This window comes from Pleurodeles waltl, chromosome 12 (assembly GCF_031143425.1).
Source record: "Pleurodeles waltl isolate 20211129_DDA chromosome 12, aPleWal1.hap1.20221129, whole genome shotgun sequence".
Lineage (NCBI taxonomy): Eukaryota > Metazoa > Chordata > Amphibia > Caudata > Salamandridae > Pleurodeles > Pleurodeles waltl.
In genome coordinates, this window is record NC_090451.1 from 672,190,815 (window position 1) to 672,213,335 (window position 22,521).

The window sequence follows — 22,521 nt, forward strand, 5'->3', positions numbered from 1 at the left end:
ATATCCAGAGAGAAGAGGAAGAGTGCCATGGTGGGTAAGAGGCGGGTGACCCACCTAAGCTCAGTTCTGTTTATCGACACACAAATGAGAAATGAGTTGATGGATGCAATCATGGGTTCATCGGCCAACTGGTAGCCATTGGAAAAACAACTTGTACCAAAGCACATCTTTATTCTGTAAGAGCTTAAAATAAAACCAGTCTTCTTAACAGCAAGAGTGGATTCTGAAAAGTTACTTTGTGCTGATAAGAGAGCACCGTGGACTATTGTATCTGCTAATGACATACTATCAAGTTTACAGTTTTTCATCTCAGTCGAATCTATAATCATTCATCCTCTGAAGAGTAATTTAAATTGCCACCCTAGAGTAAACAATTATTGGTTGGCCCCTAGAGACATCACAGTTTGGTTTTAGAGTGGTGGTTATATACTTTTCAATGAGAGGCTGGTGTTTACTTCTGCTTTGACTTTTCTATATGGTTTATGTTTGACACATAAGCCCCAATCGGCATAATTTTTTCTGCTGCAGTTGACTTACGAGATGCATCCTACAGAATGCTTTTGCAGAACCTTCAAAATTCATGGTAGCCAATCCTAGTGAGATGAGGTAGCCAATGACGTAACAAGGGGGTCACGAAAGGAAAATGACCACCCATCACTCCAGTTGGTTAGTAGAAGGCTGCCAAATTGTTGGTGCACTGAGCACCTCACACCACCCTGCTTTGATGTTGCTTCACCTGCTGCACTCTTTATAGGCACGCCTCTGCAGAGGACTCTCCTGCATTAACCAGTGGTGCATAAAATGTTCTGAAGGCCCAGGTTTTTGAGAGCTGCAAAGTGTTGATAAAGTCAATCCCCCACCTTGCTCTGTCCAACTAGCACTAGCCACTGTACCCAGCATACGGAAGGCCTCGGCTGGTGGAAGGGCCTTCGCATACCTCGCAGCAAAGAGCTGGAACACCCTGCCCCTGCACCTCGGGCAGTCACCACCGCTTCCTCAATTCAGGAAGGACCTTAAGGCCTGGCTCTTCAACTGAAGCTCAAAGGGCAATCCCACCCTTAGTGCCTTTAGACCCTTACTGCGTAGTTGTGCTTTATAATCCCTGATTTGATTTGATTTCATATTGGACTGTTGTAAAATGTCCTATTAATAAAACAAATAAAACAAGTATGAACATATACATAAATGCTCAACACTATTATATCCCTATTATGTAAAAATCATGCCAAAACAAAGTGCAACCCCATACTGAGTAGAGATGGTGTGTTGTGCACTCACTTCGATTTCACCTCCCCGGGGCCAAGCAATGCCCTCTCTTCCTTCTTGGCATGTCTTTCGGTTTTCTTTTTCTTTTCTTTCCCCGGTGCTGTAGGTTCTGTGTCACTGTCTGTGTCGTCCATGTTCACATTCAGCTCTTCCTCGGACGTGTCAATGTAGTTCAGGACGTCGCTGTCGGAGCTGTCTCCACAGACCTTGTCGGAAGAGCTATCATCCTCCTCGTCCTCGTTGTCGCTGGAGTCTTCACTGGAGGACGTCTCATACCTGCTTCAAAAATGCATCTTTTTAGCCCACTAAGTAGAGTGCATTGGTGGCTCCAAAAGGGCGAGCAACACCATAAATACCCCAAAAGTCTTATTAAACTTGCAATGTATATTTTTTGTCGATATCTATTTGTGCAGAAGTCTTGTCTCAATTAGACTTTCTTATGTGTGCAGAAGACTTGTTCAGCTAGATGTTAGGTGTCACTATACTTCTGTTGCCTTTTCTTTTATTCTTCCTTCTATGTGAAGACGTCTGCTTTAGATGTGGTGAGGCACCATCCTCCCAATGACACCTACTCTATAATACTCCCTTTCAAGAAGCATTGTTTATATGTGGGATGACACCATCTCTTCAATTCCTCAAAATCCCACTCCCTTCTATGAGAAGAAGCCTGATTTAGGTACTAGTTTTCACCATCTTCTGTGTACCCTCTCAATCCATTTTCTTTCTATGCGCGGAACTCTTTTTTAGGTGTTGGGTGTCACGATCCTTCTAATGCTTTTATATCACACTTCCATCTATCTGAAGACATCTTGTTTACATCTAGGGTCTCACCTATCCTTTCCAAACTCCTCCCACCATGCTAAGCATTGGTTGTGACCATGTTTTTACACTCCTACAGATACTGCCCCACTAGCCCCATGTTCAAACATGATGCCAATTAAAAACAAAAGAACATACTCTCCATTTAAAACTCCCACAAACTGTAGGCTTTTCTTCCCTGTGCTGGATCCACTTTTGGACGAGCCGTCTTTTCTCTTCATAATGGATTTCAGGGCACCTGGAAGAAACAAATCGAAGAGTTTATGTAACACTATTAAAGTCCATTCAGATCAGCAGATGCTATTGTCAAGCTTTAATCGCAATCAAGTTATTGCAACTTGATTATTTCTTCAAGTGGGCCACCTTTAAGTTCCTGAACTGGTGCTAGCAGAGGACCGAAGGGTTTTCTCTTGGAGTTTCAGTAGTAGGTGCTAGACCCAAAGGCTGTTAGTAATGGGGCTCGTGTAAGCCTTTCCAAGGTTGTGCACCATGACTTTTAAGTTTGTTCACAACTGGCCACGTCTATGATGACCATTGGATGAATCTGATTGACCATCAACTGGACCACGTGGTGCAGAAGTAGAAGAAGACCTTTACCGAAGCGCTATTGCACCATCGTAGTAGTCCAAGTTTAACTCCTTTAAATCCCCTCAAATTTGCAAATTCTGAATAGAAGTAGCCGTTGTTAAAGCCTTTTGTATTTCATATTTTTGTGAAGAATAGTTACTTTAGTGGAATATTTTAAACATCTTTTATGAGATAACATTAATCAGTAGCCATATTGCATGATCAAATGTACTACTTAATATACGAACACATGCAACATGAGAAACTAACTTGAAGTTTAAGCTACTCAACTCTCAATCCTTAGACAGCTATATGGTGTGCAAGCAGGCCTTAGTGGAAGGGGAGAAGTGAGTGCATTGTCCCATATCCACAAGGAACTGTCACACTCTGTGCTCAAGTTTCAGTTTGTGTGACTTTGACAAATGGGCACGTTAAGTGCTAAGCTTGAGTTTCAGTATGTGTGGAAATGTTGCACTTCCTACCCTGGTGATTCAAGACTATTCGATATATGACTGATTCAGTGCCTGAGGTTCTGCGACTACAATGGACCTGTTACAGTCCATGTAGCTGTGATTTAGTAACTTCCTTGACACATGGGCTACTTACTGTGGTACCAATACATGAGTATGGAACAGGTGCTAAGGCTGAGGAATAGTGACCGGGGCATTAACGGATAGGCCTGTCGTACTCTACACCTGAGTATATGTGACAATGAGAAAGACACAGAAACATGAGCCCGTCACTCACATTATGCCCAAGATTTACTGAGTGTGGCATAAACTTCTACCACATGCTCTAAAGCACAGGTTTTTGAGCAAAGTATAGGCACACAGATTTATTGTAATATATGTCTTAGTTTCGAGGACTTCTTTTCTCAATTTTACTATCTACAACTAAAGGTCAATGACTGCGTTACACAGAGACTTGTTACACTTGATAATTGTGATTTAGGGACAAATGTACAAAACACTGGTCGCAAAAAACTGATCGCAAATAGTGACCGGTATGTTTGCAACCAGTTCAGAATTTGCAAACTGACCTGAGTACTAATTGGTCGGTTCACAAAATTCTAAATCCCAGTGGGTTGCAATTCGACCGACGTCATCTCTATTGAAGAGGTAGTTTGCAAATTGTGACTCACTGCGATTGATGGCCATCAGTGGGATGGTGGGGTCCTGGGGACAACAGACTGTGGGGGTTATTACAACTTTGGAGGAAGTGGTAATCCGTCCCAAAAGTGACGGTAAAGTGACGGATATACCATCAGCCGTATTACGAGTCCATTATATCCTATGAAACTCGTAATACGGCTGGTGGTATATCCGTCACTTTTGGGACGGATTAACACCTCCTCCAAAGTTGTAATAACCCCCTGTGTCTGTGTTGGCATTTTAAATATTTTCTTTATCTTTTAAATACAACCTGTTTTTCTTGAAGGAAACTGGGCTGTATTTGTTTTAAAAAGTTTTTACATGTTTGAAAAGTTTGTTCCAATAAAAACTTTTTAAAACATTCACAAAGGAGAAGAGTTCCTATGGGGGACACCTTACACTTTGTGAATGGGTTAGTACCCCAACTTCCAGATCGGTCACTTTTCTACAGTTTATGACCGATGTTTCATGTATTTCAGTGCTAAACTATTGATACATATTGACTTTAAGCACTTTTAAGAAGAGATGCCTACAATACACTGCTTTTAAAGAACGATTCCTTATCTATTTCAAAAAACATTTTAGGCGTCACAAAAATGTTACAGACTCCTAAAATGGGTTAAGTACATTGTAAAAAGCATTTCTGCAGTTGCAAACTCCGATTTGGAGTGTTTGCGACTACAAAAATCTGGCAGTCAGTGGCTACAGTGGTCTGTGGCTTGTCCGCTCTTCTATGCCTGAAGGTTAATGACTTTATTGAAACAAAGGCCTTCCAAACTCTCTGCCAGTAATTCGATTACTGTATTGACCCTAGGTCTAGATATCAACACATCAAAGCTAAGGAAAAACTTGGAATTGGCTACCTAAACGTGCTAGCCGAAGTTGTAGCCTTCAATGATATGTCCAGTTTGGCCATGTAATTGTTGACACATTCTAATAAGGTATTGGTGATGGTTTCGGACTTATCATTCCCTTCAAAGTGCACTGAAGCAGCCTAATAAATGGAACGTAGTGGGTTTCATGAATACACAGGTTTCAGGCCTGAGAAGGTGATGGTTCCTGGTTTGATTTAATGTTTCGGAATGGACTGTACCCTCCATCCCCACTGGCGTGGAAGCATTGTCCATTGGGGAGATGACCATCTACTCCTAAAGACCAACAAAAAGTGGCCTCTCTGTGATCTGCATCGGTGGATCACCACACAAACCACCACTCCTTCTAGAAGGTGGTGCGAGGTTGGCTGCCCTGGCACCGAATCATGGACCTGGCAGGCCCTCACACCTCGAGGCAGGCATCCCACAGACCTCTGAGAGGCGAGACCCATTACTCCTATTCATTGATCAATGTCATTTCACGTGTACTCTATTGAATATTGATTGTCAATGGGAGTTACAGAGTTGGCTAGTGAGCTTGACCCTCATTGCAGAAGAGTGGCCACTGAGTTCGCTAGTGAGCTTGAACCTCACGGCAAAAGAGTGGTCACTGAGTTAGCCACTGAACCTGAGCCTTATGGCAGAAGGGTGGTCACTGAGTTAGCTAGAGAGCTTGAGCGTCATGGCAGAAAAGTGGTCACTGAGTTAGCTAGTGAGCTTGAGTCCGTTGGCAGAAGAGTGGCCACTAAGTTACCTAGTGAGCCTGAGCCTCATGGCAGAGGAGTGGCCGCTGAGGTAGCTGGTGAGCCTTAGCCTCATAGCAAAAGAGTGGTCACTCAGCTAGTGAGCTTGGGCCCAATGGCAGTAAAGTGGTCGCCGAGTTAGCTAGTGAGCTTTAGCGTCAGGGCAGAAGAGTGGCCACTGAGTTAGCTAGAGCGCCTGAGCCTTATGGCAGAAGAGTGGTCACTGAGTTAGCTAGTGGGCTTCAGCTTCATGGCAGGAGAGTGGTCACTGAGTTAGCTAGTGGGCTTCAGCTTCATGGCAGGAGAGTGGTCACTGAGTTAGCTAGTGAGCCTGAGCCTCATGGCAGAAGAGTGTCACTGAGTTAGCTAGTGAGCTTGAGCCTCGCAACGGAAAGCTGTTCACTGACCTAACTTGTGAGCTCTAGTACCACAGAAGGAAGGCAGTCACTGAGCACGGAGGGGTGCTTGAATCCCTTGGCAGAATGGTGGCACTTAATAGTGAGTGAGCTCAAGTTGAAAGTCGGTTACTGGGTTAGCTGGTGACCTCACGCCCAATGACAGAAAGGGGGTCACAATTAGTAAGCTCGAGCTCCATTTGAAAAAAGGGGCTTACTGAGATCGACCCCCATGGCAGAATGCTGCTCACTGATTTAGCTGGTGAGCTCAAGCATAAAGGCAGGAAAAAAAATCACTGAGCTTTCAAAAGAGCTCTATCTCCATGGCAGATTGATGGTCACTGAGCTAGCTAGTGAGCTCGAGCCCCATTCTAGACAGGTGGTCACTAAGCTTTCTACTGAGCTCGAGCCCTAGAAAGAAATCACAAAAAAGGGGGTTACAGGCCCAGCTAGTGCGCTTGAGCCCCACGGCAAAAATATGGTCACTGATAAAGCTGAAGAGCTCAAGCATCATTGCAGAAAGGTGGTCACTGACATGGCTACTGACTTCGAGACCCTGGTGGCAGAAAGGTTCTCACTGAGACAGCTAGTGAGTTCGAGCCCCATTACCGAAAGGGGGTCAGGAGCATAGCTAGATAGATGGAGCCCCATGGCAGAAAAATGGTCACCTGATCTAGCTGGGGAACTCAGGCACTGTGGCAAAGAGTTGGCGACTGAGCTAGCTTGTGAGCATGACCCTGCCAGACAATTAGTGAGTTTCAGTACCACGACAGAAATGACGCCACTGAGTGAGTTACAGAGCTTGCGACCCATGGCAGAAAGTAGTTCATTGAGCTAGCTTGTGTTGCTGTGCCCCAAGGTAGAAGGGTGTTCACTAAGCTAGTTATTGTGCTCCAACCCCATGGTAGGAAGTTTGACCCATGTCATACCTTAGCTCACTTGGGGGGGTGTCGGTACTGGGCGGGGGGAAGAGTTCACTTTGCATGGGTAATGAGCTGTATCTCATGCTTTTCTTGCTCATTTCGCACCGTATCTACCTCTCACTACCACGATCCACTGGCTAATGACAGAAAAATCTCTTTAGCCATCTGGTTCTCAAATGGACGTCATATGATGCCCTGCCAAGGCCTTCCCCCCAGACTCCCACAGAAGGAAAGGCGGGAGCGGGAAGGGCTTTACCTCTGCTCACACCAAGAGTTCACCAACCCTCAGTGACTCAAGCACATCTGCGGAAGTGCTGCACATTCTTTCCAAAGGTCCAAACAATGGAGAAGGCGGTGCCAGGTGCAAAGATCGCAGGACACTGCAGCTGCAAACATGGTTTCCGGCTCCTAGTCATCCGCGGGCACCGGGCCATGCCCGCGCATCCCTCATCACATTAGGCACAGCGCTGCCTGCCAGCTCGCTGATGCACAGCAGATGTGGCAGGCCTCCATGCTCTATGTAATTACTGCACTTAAGCCCTCGATTAAGAGTGTCCCAGTCACAAAGGTGCAGTCATACCATACCCGGTATTACTGTTACCATTGCAGCATCTGGAATGGGGAATAGCGTGGAAATTGGTGTTACCTCACCACCTTCTGAATGAAATTGACAAATTCCACCCTTTTTAAAAGGAACATGTTCCACCAGGTCTGAGCTGGTGGATGTGTACCCGGTGTCACATTCTGTGTTACTGCATGCCATAATACTTCACAACTCAAAATTCTCATGTGGACCAAAACATCTGTTCGGGCCAAAGGGAAATTACGAAGCCACTCATACTCAGGGACTCAAAGGAATACCAAGTTCTGTGGCTTGAGAGTCCACACCGTCTGTGTTTTGCCCAGTACTTTATTGGCCTGAGGCTGGTGGAAGGCAAAGAGAGGCTAATGATTGTTGGTAAGAACCAGGCTTCTTAAACTTGGAAAGGCGAGTGGATTGCAAGTGAAGAGTATCTTTTTATTGTAAAGTTCTAATCTGAGTTCCTTCGTCTGTATTTTCCATGGACAACAATTAAGTTTAGGAGAGATAGTAAGTGCTACACGCTTGCTTGCCCTTTTACTAGCCCTGCCACTGCCCTAGTTGCCTATTTTCGCGGGGCTCATGATATCAGCTAGTACTAACTAAATCAAAGAGGTCTGAAAGAGCCCTTTATACTCCCTCTGTTTCCCAGTCCCTGCCACCCCTTAACTCTTCTCAGCCACATATAGGAAGTATTTGAACAAGAAAAGGTCAGCGCTTTGATGTTGTTTTGTGCCGAGGATGTGATGTCACTTGGTCAACCCTATGGCTGCTTACAAAGTTCTTACATGCTTTCTCTGGGAAGTCTATTCGTTCATGTGGTCCTGGTTGAATCAAAGTGCCTCTGATTCTACGTAAGTATGTTATCATTGAGGTTACACTTCTTTTAGGACTGGTGTTCAACATTGTTCCATGACCACCAGGACCGCAACTTTCAAGTACAGACCTCAGCTGCAAAGAGGCATGAGCATCAAGATGACGAGGAAATACACACCAGGGCAGGCACAACAGCAGCACGCTTGGCCATGAAGCTGCCTAAGTCCTGTCAGACATCACATGACATTTCCTCATGAACAAGGAGCATATGCCCAGTACACCTGATTTCACCCATGCCGCTGATCTTCGGCCTGCTTTGGAAAAGGCTTATCAGGACTAGGGAAGGGAAGTGAAACTGATTTTCTTTGCTTTTTGGTATATCATAATATTTTGTGAACTTTTTGCAACTTGTGTGAAATTAATTCTGAGTGAAATGTCATTTGTTGGTATCTCATGTGACCTTTATTAAGTCAGCGCACACCTCCTGTAAAAAAGTCTTAGGAGATACCAAATGTAGACTGGCTCCAGCAGAAAATCTCTCTTAAACAGGATGCATTCTTAACTTACGCAAACTTGTGTAACGGAAATTTTTGTATGACTCTAAGTTAGGGAATTTCAATGTTCTAATTACAATTTTATCCACAGCTAGTCATAATCCTTGACCCACAGCAATCATTATTAATGTTCTGAGATTATACTTCTTCGAGGGGCCAATTTTCCTCAAAAGCTATAACTGCATCTGTGATCTCAGGGTCTGACCAGGAGCATTTTTCCTGAAGCTCACCTGTCAACAACAGGTTGGGGATATCTGCACACGCTGCAACCAACAGAAATTGGAACTAGCATGCATTCTATTATATTTTGTCACAACTGAATTATTCTCATTGATCAAAGAGCACACCCACCTTACATGTTGTATGCAAGTCTTCTATGGTAATACACTGTTTGCACAATATTATTTGAACATGAGCCGCAAAAAAGGGGTATCTTACTGGCAGTAGGACTCGAAGGAGAAGCATCTTCCAGTTCCTTGACCTCTACTTCCTTGTGGCTGACACTGTGGAATGCTTTGCTTGAGTTTTGGATTATCAAACATTGATCTTTGGCAACACCAAGTGAGGAACTCAAAGTTACAACCTTTTTTTCTGATATTGTAATTTTTCTTGACTTTTCACATTTTGCTGCTTGCGTCGGAACGTCCTGCTTGTTCTCTTCCACTTTTAGTTCCTTTCTGGGCAGTGCCATACTTTCCAATTTTGATTGGGTTGGGCACCCATCTATCTGCTCACTCACTGTGTCTATTGATAATGCAGTAGAGTTATTGAGCACTTCATTTCTTGTTTTAAAGTTAGTTTGGGTGTCTTTGTGCTGATATTCAACCAGTGAATCTGGACCAGCTGCAACCTCTACTGATTCTGAATAACTGTTTACTCCAACACTGGCCATCTGTGGCAAGCAATGCACTCCAATGTCACTGAGTTCCAAATGGTTGCCCACTGCTTGATGGCACACAGCAACTACAGCATCCGTGTATGCATCCTGCATTAAAGGAATGGCCATAACTTCTTGGTCCACCAGATCTTTTGACCTTCTACAACAAACCTCCACTCTTAACTTTTCAAGCTCTTGAGTCGCCTCTCGTAGGTGCCCTTCAAGCAAAGAAATCACTCCCCTCTGATGTTCAATTGTGTGCTGCAAAAGACTGATTTCCTTCTCTGTTTCTGGGACGAGACCAAGCATAGACTCCATGACCCACACTTCAGCATGCTTGGTTTCTACTTCATTGCCAACAGCGGCATCCTGGCTTGGTTTCTGAGATCTGTAGAAAAAAACTGCATCGTTCATTGCAATCTCCTCTCCTACACCAACAGATTTGCAAAGCTTTTCATTTTTGTGCATTGCAGAAGGGCTCATTTCTCTGGCGCTACCAGGTTTAGAGCTGCGGCCACTCCTTTCTGACACCGCCAATTTTTCAGTTAATTTCCTTAGCTCCGAAATCTTACTTGTTCTGGTTTTCACTGATTCAACTTCGCTGTCGGATTCAGCAAAAAACTCCAGGCTGGTCTTAGAATCTCCATCAGATTCCACCATATTGCCTGCGCTGTAAGATCGCTGTCGAAAGTCGGAAGTTTCATCTAACTCTTGCTCACGCTTCTTCTGTAGATCTGACAGAAGCTTGTCTTTCTGCTTCTTCAGCGTGGAAATTTTCATTTGTAAAATTGGGATGGTCTTCACCTGTTCTTCTAATTCTTTGAGTTGCCTCAGGGCGGCAGCCATCTGCTCACGGACATATTGCAAATGCGCAGGGCTGATGTTGGTTGCCGGGGTACTTCTACCCGAATTTAAAGGACTAGTCCTTACTTGACCTGCGAAGGATGGGCTAAGTATTATTGGACCATCTCCACCTCCATTCTGCGGTATTGATGTACATAGCTGATTTAGACTGGAAGAGCCTGGGGTTGAAAGAGTAGCATTGACCTTCGAAGAACCACTTGGTAACCTGGCTCTGCTGCTTCCTTCCCTTGGATTCTGCAAACCAAGCTGTTCTTGCTCCAACCTTTTACTTGTCTCTAGCAATGTCTTCTCAACACGATGATTCCTTATGAAAGACTTAGGAGATGGAGGTGGAAGGAGACTTATGATAGGCGTTGGAGAGACAGGGTTGGATGTATGGACGCTCAGGAGCTCCCTCACCTCGGAGGAGCTAGACTGACTTCTTACCCTTGGCAAAAATGGAGGCCCAACCTTGCCATCTTCACTGGTTGTGGAAGTTAAGGATTCTGTTGAAGTCCACCCACTGTTTTGGCTGCTAGGGCTCCTTAGAGAGGATGTGGATAGTTTGGTCGTTTTGGGTTTCCGATGGACAGGAACCTTTCGTAGAGTTTGGCCGCTTTGAATGTCGTCAACGTATTTGAGAAAATCCAGATCCAGCTGAAAGCCATAGGGCGTTTCCACAGAATAGGATGTCTTCTCATTGTCGTCTTGGTCCCTGTACAAGAAAGGGCCCCCTAAATCTGAAAAAAATAAGAAAAAAAGTGTTATTATGAGAATGCCACAACTATCTAAAATGTTAGCTTTTTAAAAAATATGCTTTACATTGCTCATTCTGATTTTTTGAAGTGAATGACCATTTTAATTCTCAAAATACTAAAAATTACATTTTATGAATAAGTATAGTTTTGTTCCTCGCATAACACAGAATAGTGCATTGAACATCTCTCTGTTAAAAATGACATTGTTGTGTAGAGTCAAGATTTGCGTGGTTGGAAACAACATTCCTTGATGGCAGCTTAATATTTTCACCACTGTCTACCTGGAGTCTTAAAAATATGAAAACTGGACATTAAAGGATTAAAATATGTGGGTTGCTAGACATATAATCTGGTCATCAGATACATAATCCAAAATAACCCACTGAAAAGAAATGCTTTGCAGGTTTTTTTGTTTGAGATAAAGGCTGGAGCCGGGAACAGACCTTGACAAATGAGAAGGCTGCACTTACTTGGATGAGCATGCAAGGTTACAAATGAACCTTGGCCTTGTTAATACAAAATGTCATAGTCAAGGTATTAAAACATAAGTACAATACAATTTCCCCCTAAACAATTCCAGCACTCTTAATTGTACTAACAAACTCCCCCAACCCACACACTTCCTTTAACCACAACCCTTCACATCCCATTGGATGTCTTAGTTTCTCATGTTTAGATGTAACAGCCCCATTACAGGCTACATGCTTCACTTACATTTGTTAGACCTCACGGTCGTGTCTCATTTTTTGCAGTTTTGCTATGGACAGTTTCCACACAGTATCCTATATTTTCCTATCAATTTTAAGATCTTTAATAGGCTACCTTTGTTGTTTAGAACATGGATACTCGCAAAACTTTTCCCGGGAGCTAAAAGGTTTGCTCTGTGATGTGACCGAGGGCTGCATTGATGCCAGCAGGGTGGCGGGTCTGGAGTTGGGGGTGGTTCTGGGGGAGGGAGTTGGCAGTGAGGTGGGTATAGGGGGAAGCGTGCTGTGCAAACCCTTCTCATGTGCTTGCTTTAATAAACAATGTTGTTGTTCATGGACCCCAGGACACCCAAAGGGTTCACATAACATCTGACCGGCCTGTTACTTCACTTTTGGCACAGTTGTCAGGGGACAGGGGAAGAATGAATGGGTTGGGAGCCATGGTGAATTTAATATTCTCTCTTGCTGTCCAGGGACTCCACATGTGCAGTTTGCAAGCCAGAGTTAAAATTCAGAGGCAAATGTGTTACGTTTTCACTTGTCCCAGTGCAGCATCCAAGGTTGCTGTGCTGCTTTGGTCACTTTCTCGGTACCTAATGCCATGCACACACCTTTGCACAATAGTGGGAAGGTGCCTGAGTGAGTCTAGCATAGGTTTTTTTAGTGGATGGGTACCATTCTAGTGCAGAACACTATGCCTAGGCATAGTTAAAACTTGTTCTACTTTGTATGTGTGCTGTACATACAGCACACAACAAAGTTAAGAATGTTACCTCCTGGAGGAGATCTACATTTTTGATGCAGGCCTGGTCTACAAAAGTTAGTAGATGGGACTTTGCCACGGAAACCATGGCTGATTGCATGGAAACGCTGATGTACCACCCATGGTCCATTTGTTTTGCTCCTGTAACAGCCTGTGGGACCAGTGCTAGATTGCCAGAGTGTCCATCAGGCCAATTGAACATTGCTTTAGGTGAAAGCCTGGAACTAACCTGGTGTGGAACTAACACTCTCTTAAGGACCTGTACTGATGGTGCCTCGAGGTAGTAATTGTTTCTTGTGATGTATTTATTTATGTATGCATTCTTATATAACATACTGAACCCAGAGGTGTCAGAGTGCTTTACATGACACCGGAGAAGACATGCTTCAAATTAAATCGCACTGGATAGAAAAATAACAATTTAAAAAGCCGAAACAAATAGAGTAGAGTTCACCTGAGTTTGTTCCAGAAAGGGCCAAAATGAGCAAGAAGCTGAGGAACAAGAAGATTAAGAGATAGATGAGGAGTGGAGAGGAGTAAGGGCGAATCAAAGTAGCTGTAGTAACCAAGGGTAGAAGGGATGGTTTGGAGAAGGAAGGAAAAGGAGTTAGACATATGTAAAGAAGTAGGCATACACAGGGTCACTGGAATTATGGGGCATGAGAGGCCCAAATTATGTGGCAGGATTTAGTAAATTATGCGACAGGAAAAGGTGTTCGACATATGTAAAGTAGACATACATCACACATTCCACTGAAGCATTCCTTGCTGTCCGGGCCGCCTTCCCCTCATCTACCTTGAAGGTCCTCTCAAAACAAATCACAGTGTGAAGATCACTGCACGTGGAAAAACATGAAATCCAAGGAAGCAGGAGCTGCCATGCCTCAGGCTCCCTCTTGATGTGTTGTCAGACGCCTCATGTCATCCAGCTGAATACCTTTCCTTTAAAGAACACGGACCGCAGAACACACAGAGATGGTTGCAGCTGCAATTCATCTCCCTTAAAAGTGTCTTCTTACCTGGTTGGGCCTTTTATGTATACTGAAATCAATTTTTTTTCCTCTATTTTTCTGACCTGAAGCGGTCAGTCCAGTGGCTGCCAGGGATACATCAAAGCCTTTCACCCTACAATATAATTGTCATCCATCACTTGGGTGTAACTAGAGGTGGGACTGCATTCTTCTTTGCTTCTCAATAATAACCTGGACGGCGTGCAGCTGGTCTGGACTCTACACTAGAAAAGTATAACATAGCATGCTGTCCTAACGTAGCATTGCTAAAAACTCGCTGTAAATAAGCGAAAAGAAATAGCCACAATATCTGGAACAGTACGCGCCACATGATTTGCGCCATTAGTTTGCACTTTACTTTGGCCAGGTTTCTGCTGGTGGAATCTTCACAGTTTGCTCTGCACTACTACAAATCATTACAGTAAAATGACGCACCGGTACCTTGTGTTACAGTGAGGTCAAGTAGGACCAAAAAGCAACATTCACAATTACTTGCTGGCACTTAATGTCTACCTGAATTGATGCAGCTAAAACAGTGCTCTAGTGCCATTGTGGTAGAAAGCGCTGTAGAAATGCAATACATCAGTGGTTACGAACCTTTTGACTTCTGTGGACCCCACTTTATCATTACTGGAACCCGGGGACCCCCCCACTGAATTATTATTAGAATCCGTGGAGCTCACCGAATCATTAATCGAAGCCGGGGGACCTTATCTGTTAATATTATTTCATTTTCTAAGCAGTCGCGGATCCTCTGCGGATCCCCATGGGTCCCCAGGCCACAGGATTTGGAACCACTGCCATACATAATATAACACACACATCAGTCAGTTTATTTCAGTGGAAGATTTTGGCATTATAAGAAATGTGTCCATCCTTTATGTTTTAGGTAGTAAGAATTTAAACTTACCGGGCAGATTCTGATTAAGATGTACGGATTGTGCCATTTTAAAAGATGGTCAGAAAGCCATAGACAGGTTCTGATGTAGACAGGATGCAAGAATCCAGTTGATGGCAAAATCTGTGAATGGGAACAGGTACACGTTAAAAAAAAAAACGCAAAACCCCTATGCCAACTTCAGTAGCGCAGGTGACATGATCAATCCACTTTCATTCGGACTCAGGAGAGATGCAAACTGTTATGAATTAAAGATTTTTTTGTAGGTTCACAGATTTTTCTGTGCTCTTAGTTCACTACTGAGATCACGTGACAATAACATTTCCCTGGTGCAGAAACAATCAATCACGTTCAGTAAACCATTGTTATGCTTCTGTAATGAGGAATAGTACAACGGTACTGACTCTACACTAAACTGTTCCAGTATGGGCAGACCTTATCGATTATTTGCTATGCTTAGATAAAAAGCACATGTATTTCATGTGCTTGCCACGTCGGAGACTGGAGATTTACAAACATTTTGCACTGGGTTAGCATCACAAAAGTGACGCTAACCAACACAAAATGTTTTTTTCCTCATTTACTTTCCAGTAAAAGTCCCCTGTATGTAAGCACTGCTTTGCATTACTTAGCACCAAGGAGGTATTACATGGGTGGCACATGGGCATTCCCATGCAACCACCCATGCCTTTTGATGCAAAACTGTATCTACAAACAATAGTAGGGCTTTGCGCCGAAAGTTAAAGCCATTCAAAAGCAGACTTTAAAAGGAGAAATGTTTTTATTTCTTCTTTCTTTTCCAACTTTGCATGTATGCTGCATTGTGCAGCACGCATACAAAGTAGGACACTTTTTAAAGGGTATCTAAGCATAGTACTTTGTACTGGAAGGGTACACATTCAGTACAAAACCTATGCTAGCGAGGGAGCTGAAATCAGCGCTGGTGCTAGGGAGAATGGGGGAGAGTGCCATATGTTTGTAGATATGGCGTTCTCCTTCTCCCTCCCTGTCACGCAACGCAGTGCAGCATTTTTGGCTTCTGCGTTCCGTACCTTTTCTGTAAATCTGGGCCCTGTTGTGAGGGAAACACAGTTTGGTCACTTTTTTATTTTGCTGAATTTGCATTAAATTCTAGGGGCACATTTATCGGGATTGTGTGCCGCAACAACATCAGAAAAAGTGATGCAAAGCAGCATTAATTATAGATTAGGACCCAGATTTACTAAATTCCCATGCAGCACAGGCCAGAAGACAGAAATGCTGCATGAGAAGAAGAGAGCAGGGGAGTATCACATTTACAGAAATACTGCACTCTCCTCCCCTTTCCTTGGCACTGGAGCAGAAATGTGCTGCCGTGCGCCACACATGCACCGTTGTACCATAGTTCAAAGGTGTCTACATGAGTCTAGTGAAGGCTTTGTACTGAAAAGATACCCTTCCAGTACAAAATACTATGCTTAAACTAACTTAAAACTTTTCCCACCTTGTATGTGTGCTGCGCAGAAATAAAAGCATTTCTCCGTAATAGCGCCTATTTGAAAGGGATGCTATTTTTTGACGCAAAACCCTGTCTACTTGCTTGAGTAAATGGGATTTTGTGCAAAAACCTTGTGTGGTTGCATGGGAACGCCCCTGCACCACCATTGGACTGCCTCCATTAAGTTATGCAAAGCAGCGCTATGCACCAATTTCAAGTGATTATCCAGTGGATAACAAGTTTTGCTCTGGAAAGTAAATTAGTAAAAAAAGATTTTGATTTGATTTGCGTCACTTTGGTGATGTAAATACAGTGCAAAATCTCAATTAGACCCCAAGGTATTTATTTTTCAACACAAAACATTGTTTTGTGCTGGAAAAGTACCCACAAAGAGCTGCAAATAGTGCTTATTAGTACTTTGCAATACTTATCTTCCAGCAGGTGTTTCATGGATAGTACTTGGGCATTCCAGTGCAAACACCCATAGTGTTTTTTACACAAAGCTCTTTGTACTGGAATGATTAGACCTGGATGTGAGTATAAAAATACCGTTTCCAACTGAGTGTCTCAAAGTATGATAAAAGTTTTTTATTTTTCTATATATTTCACAGATAGCGTGTGTGCTGCACCTCGCATATGAAATGTGTGAAACACGTTTTTTTAAAATGTCTAGTTATAGGATTGTACTGGAAGGTAATGCTAAATAGAAATTACACACATGTGCACTGTTAAGGAGCACCCTGTGCCCTCTTTTCACTATGTGTGCCTTCATCTTGGCTAATGAGACTCTTGTCCTCCGCTAACCTCCATATCAAGCCCTCCAAATAATTTATCCAACTCCTTGAATGTAGCGCGGGCAACTGGTAAATTAGAAAACAGTAAGGCAACCTGGAAAGCATCACCATTTTTGCTGCTCAGTAATAGAGGGAGTGTTATCCAGAAGTTTACCTGAGGGGGTATGGATGCATTAGCGGCCCTTAAGTTACCACCCCAGTACATCTATGTTTTCATTTTACACTTAAATACCTAGATAGTGAAAAGTGTATAGGTTCCCATGTAACACCTGAAGTTGTATAGTATAAGGAGTTTAGTAGGAGTATCTTTACCTCCCAGGTGGATGCCTGGAAAACATGGTATGCAAACTGTTATAGCAATAACAAGAAAAGAATTAACATGTAACAAAAATAAGATATTAAAAGAAAATATTATTGCCTTATTGTTAATACTGTTTGTGATTTTTACGCACTAAAACTTGTTCATATTTTAATAATTTCTGTGTGGATATCGGATAACTTAGAGCAAGGTTGATGTCATATGGGGGATAGGTTTGTGCTACATTTTCAGTATATCCATATTAGTACATTCCCAAACAATGAATTTAAGTGGAAACAGTTTATGAAGGGGTTGTCTTGAAACTCTAGCATGGACCGCTCTCCCTTTGACCAAAGTTGGTCTCCTGTGTATTAAATCAGATTTAACAATAATCATACTCTAAGAGTGCAGAACGTATCTGAATGCTATACTGGCACACATCTGAACGGCCACATCAGCCTCCTCCTTTAAAAGGGACCAGAAACAGCACTTCCTACAAGACCTTCCATGAACCTATCTGTTCTCTCTGGCCTCCCTAAAGCTCTCCACCCACAACGTATCCTTGCCGACGCATACCACCAGGGCTGACGATATCAATGCCCTTTCCCTAAGCTAATGTGTGTGTTCAATTCACCTCCTGCATTCTCAAGTCTTAGACTGCCCTTCGTCTCAAACCAAGGTGTCCTGCTAAGTTTTCTTCGTGTTGCTAAAATACTATGTTATGAAAAATGAGAGTTGCAATGTATATGATGAACTCAGGAGGTGAAGTATTGTATAGTTGAAACTTTTGACAAAGGACTGGTGATTTAAGGATGCCTATTTGTGCATAGATTTTACTCCAGGACCAAAACAGTGTTTTGTCCAACATGTTATTATGAGAGCAAAGTGAGAGAAATGAATGTGAATGGTGGTTAGTGATTAGTATTATACCTTAAAGCATAATGTGAATAGCATTATGCCATAATGAAAGGCTATGCTATCCAAAGACAAGCAATTCCTAATCAAAAAATTTACAGCAATTAAAATCCCATTGTGTTACATAAACATAAACATCAAGAGCATACGCTTGGCATTCTATTGGTGTGTATAGAGTTTTGGTACTGAAGGATGCAGACGGAGAGTCTCTGCACAATACTCTGACACCTGCATCCTGCATATTCAAGTGTTCTGCAATGTTTGCCAGAAACATTCCACAGACTAGCAGCTCTAAAATTATCCCCAGCTGCAATTACATTTCAGAATTTATTTCAAAGCAGTTGAGTAAGGAAATGTTTTTTTTCCAAAGACTGAGCCTAACCACATCCTTTCTAGTCTTAGTTCAGCATCCTGGAACAAATTGTTGAAGGGCTGCGGGAAGGATTTTTGCTGCCCAGGGCCAAGCAACATTTTACCACTTCCAACCGTGGCCAATGGGACCAGATGGAATGTGTGTACAGCCAATCTGGTATCTCTCTGTGGCTTGTATGCTAGACAGTTCTTTTGACTTGCCTTCAATTTTAAATAATCCAAAAGAGTAATGTATTTTACAGTAAACAGGGTTGGAGGTGCGTAAGGAGTATGCAGACAGTTGGGCTGAGCGGGTGAGTTTGAGGACAGATGAGAGATGGGATTAAGAGTAGATCCTCTTGCAGTGTTAATCTAGGTCTTGTTTACTAGATAAGACAGATAGGACCATTGTATATTCACATTATATAGCATGCATTTTATCACATAACAATTATATTACATCCTCAACTTCGACACAACCACTACCTCACTACGTAAGTATGGGTCAGTACAATAGATTAATAGAATAGTTGATAGGGTTAATTAAACAAGTTCATCATTGTTTAAAGATAGTAGTAATAATGAGGCACTTGAATTGAGAATATGGTTGTAGGCAATATTCTTCATGCAATATACCTGGAGGTCGATCTTAGTGGCCCTGATATAGTTTATAGAACTATAAGTAATAATCTCAGAGCTGTGGAAAACAATTGTTTTCTTACATGGTGATGTAGTATATTTTCTGAGTTGTTGTCTAGCGCAGGAATATTCAGTTTGGACTCGGAACTCATTCTACGAAGCTCGGATTGCCTAAAATATTGCCCATATAATACACAGAGTTTCTTCAACTCCAGAAAAGTGGGATTTTTTTTTATATGTGAGGGACTAGTGTAAGAGGGATTTGTAATGTTCATTAGGAAATGTCTGCCTCTTTGCTTATCAATTGGTACCCTAGCTACTTAAACGCTCACATAGTGATGCTGATGAATGTTATGTGCTGGTGTTAACTATTGGCCAAACAGGCTGCCTGACTAATGCTCCCTCTCTTGCTCTTGATGGGGCCTACATCAGAGTCAATGATGCCCCCTATCATTCACACCCTGTCCAGTGCTGGTGAGCACCCTGTTTCTATCACTCGTGCGCTGTCCGATACCAATAAGTACATCTTGTCTAGCAAGGGTGCACTGTCCAGTGTGGTGAGTAACTCCTGTCAATTGCTGTTACCCAAATCACTGCCAATGAGGCATCCTGTGCTCCTTCTAGTGCCAGCGAGTACATCCAGCCCCTCACTGGTGCACTGCGTACTGGGACTCAATCTAGGTTCAAGGAGGCCCTCATGTCCCTCACTCTCGTCCAGTGCCCGTGAGTACCTCTCATCCATCACTGGTGCTCTGTTCAGTGCCAATGAGTCTGAGGACAAAGCAAGGAAAGGAGGGGATGGTGTACGAATGCCAAGGTGTACAAGGTAAGGGCACTAGGAAGGTGCCCGTATTGCTCACTGGATGAGAGGGACTGGCAGTGCAAGCCCTGGGTGCAATGCGCATTGAGCGATGATTGTGACACTCACAGAGGAGGATGGAAACCCTTACATGAGGTCTTTAAGAAAGGTTCATCGCAGAGATACCATGATCTCTGCTACATTTTCAGTAAATCCATACGGTGTGTACATCTACAAACAGAGATGGGGTGGCTCGGGAGATCTGCAGATCAGATGAATGGTGTACAAGCGAAGGGGAGGGGGTGAGGGTACAATTCCTGTGCTCTCTCTTATGGTGTGAACACAGTCCAGGTGGAGGTCTCATCTGTATCTTGCAATATGTACTCGTGCACTGTGATTACCTTGATTGTGTAATGTATGTGTGTACTTAGGAGTTTCATTTAATGCTACATGTCACCTGGGGTACTCCAGAGAACCGAACGGGATGATATAGAGTTAGGGAGTTCATGCCCCCCAGAGAGCACAGTCCAGTCGGATACATAGGAGGAACCCAGACTTGGCATTCTTCAATGACAGGTTGAGTGGGCAACCACTGACATAGCTCCCAGAGGCAGGGTTGTGGCATGGAGTACCTAAGCACGGGGGGGAGGGGGGGGGGGGGCAGGGCTCACGTTTGGCCTAAGATTTGATTGTTACTGTGTTTCCAGCGAGAGCTAAGCCTTTAACCCTATCTTGGTCACTCTCTCCCCTCAGGGGGGCATGTGTTCTAAACCTCAATGCACACAACACTCTCTGCAGTTTGAAAATGATCAGGGATGCTGCAGTAGAATGTGCAGTGTTCGCGGGATTTCCTCTCTGGAAAACCAGGTCAGCAGTTAAATACCAGGCTGGCATGAGCTTTAGACATTCCACCTCCGCACAGGAAAATAAAGTATAGAAAACTTTCAAGTGCTCCCCAGAAAAAGCACGGGTGTGAACACACGGCTTCCTTCCTTTTCTGCCTGGGGGGCTAGCACGAGGACAACCCTGGCTCACCTCCCTCCAATTAGGGGCAGGTCTTGTTTTATTCTCGTGCTCATGTGTTCCACGGGGGGTGGAGTTTTAAACAATACAATTTCCGTTGCCAAAACCGGGGCTTTGTGTATATTTTCAAGCCTGTCAAATTGCATGATATTGGAAAAATGACCACATCATTTTAGAGGGCCTGAGTCTGTAACATCTTTTGACTCCTGTACAGGATTAAAAAAAAGGCCAGTGACTCACAGTGATCAGTGCACTGCACCCTTTCTTAGGTTTCCCTGAAGAATGTAGTCTCATTCTCAAATTGGACTTTGAAACTGAACATTTGTGCACAAAATACATCATAATGCGTTTGTGTGTGTGGGTGCATGAACAGTACAGTGATAAAGGAATGTCTCTGTACCCACTTTTTGGTAACTCATAGAGGGATACATTTGCAACTTTTTGGAATTCTCAAAAGGCTTCCAATTTATGGCTGGAAATAAGAGTAGCTCGCAATTTTCAAGAAAAAAAGCTTCACAATTTCAGTTTTTGATATAAATTTGTAACATACATGCATGAAATTATAGCAGGTACAAAAAAAATGTCTTCACTATGTAGGTCAGATATTTTTATGTAGATATTTCCCCACACCCCACCAATTTTGAGAGTGTCCGAATTCCCTTTCTACTTATAAAGTGATCTACTGCCATTGTAAGGGGTAAATGTTTGACAATTTCAAAGGTAGGAAGTGGTGACAAGGGGTTTTTGATTATACTCAACCCTGTAAGTTTGTGGATGTTCACAAACTTCCAGGCAATTGCAAACCTGAGAGGCGACTGACTCCCATGGGAGAGATCATCACGCATAAACCTCTGTGTGAGCAAATCCCCTTTGTTACTTGAAACAGCACTTTGTGACTCAGGCACTTGTTCTGGAAGTCCTATGAAGTCCTATGAAGCTGTGCGTGAGTCTTTCCGCATGTGCACTTGCATTTGTAGGCAACAGTTTTGGAAGTCCTATGAAGCTGTGCGTGAGTCTTTCCGCATGTGCACTTGCATTTGTAGGCAACAGCTCTGGAAGTCCTACAAAGCTGTACGGGTTTGCATGTTTGTCCCGCCCATTTGCCTGGATAAAATGTAGGTCTGGAAGTACAATGAAGATATGTGTGCCTGCATGTTCGTGCATTTGCATGTGTAGGCAACAGCTCTGGAAGTCCTATGAAGCTGTGCGTATATCTGCATGCATGTGGATTTTTAAATGTAGACAGCAGATCTGGAAGTTCTATGAAGTCTGTGTGTGTGTCTTCTCGTATGTGTAGTCCTCAGCTCTGTAACTCCTATGAAGGCGTGTATGTGCCTGCCGGCATGTGAATTAGCATGTATAGACAGCAGGTATGAAGTCCTATAATGCTGTGTATGTATCTGCATGGGTGTGTACTTGTATGTGTAGATTACAGGCTTGGAAGTCCTATGAAGCTGTGCGTGCATCTGACCATATGTGCATCTGCATGTGTAGGCAGCAGGTCTGAAAGCCTTATAAAGCTGTGCGTGTGTCTGCTGGCATATGTATTTGCATGTGTGGACATCAGGTATGAAGTCCTATGAAGCTGTGTGTGTATCTGCATGCATGTGCATTTGCACGTGTAGACATCACGTCTGGAAGTCCTATGAAGCTGTGCATGTATTTGCATGCTTGTGGAATTTT

The 22,521-nt window shown here is 43.4% G+C and overlaps 1 protein-coding gene across 2 annotated transcripts in view; it reads right to left on the reverse strand.

Moving 5' to 3' along the window:
• The window catches only part of LOC138268689 (KN motif and ankyrin repeat domain-containing protein 1-like), a 110,753-nt gene that overhangs the window by 14,958 nt on the left and 73,274 nt on the right, over positions 1-22,521 (reverse strand). The window contains exons 3-6 of one of the 2 annotated variants that reach the window (XM_069218595.1): positions 14,555-14,665; positions 9,125-11,146; positions 2,224-2,323; positions 1,279-1,542 (exon numbers count right to left, since the gene is read on the reverse strand). In XM_069218595.1, the coding sequence (XP_069074696.1) occupies positions 1,279-1,542; positions 2,224-2,323; positions 9,125-11,146; positions 14,555-14,591 (2,423 nt within the window). In that variant the 5' untranslated portion in view covers positions 14,592-14,665. Of the gene's footprint in view, positions 1-1,278; positions 1,546-2,223; positions 2,324-9,124; positions 11,147-14,554; positions 14,666-22,521 lie in introns of both variants that reach the window. The other variant, XM_069218594.1, reaches the window with a different exon arrangement.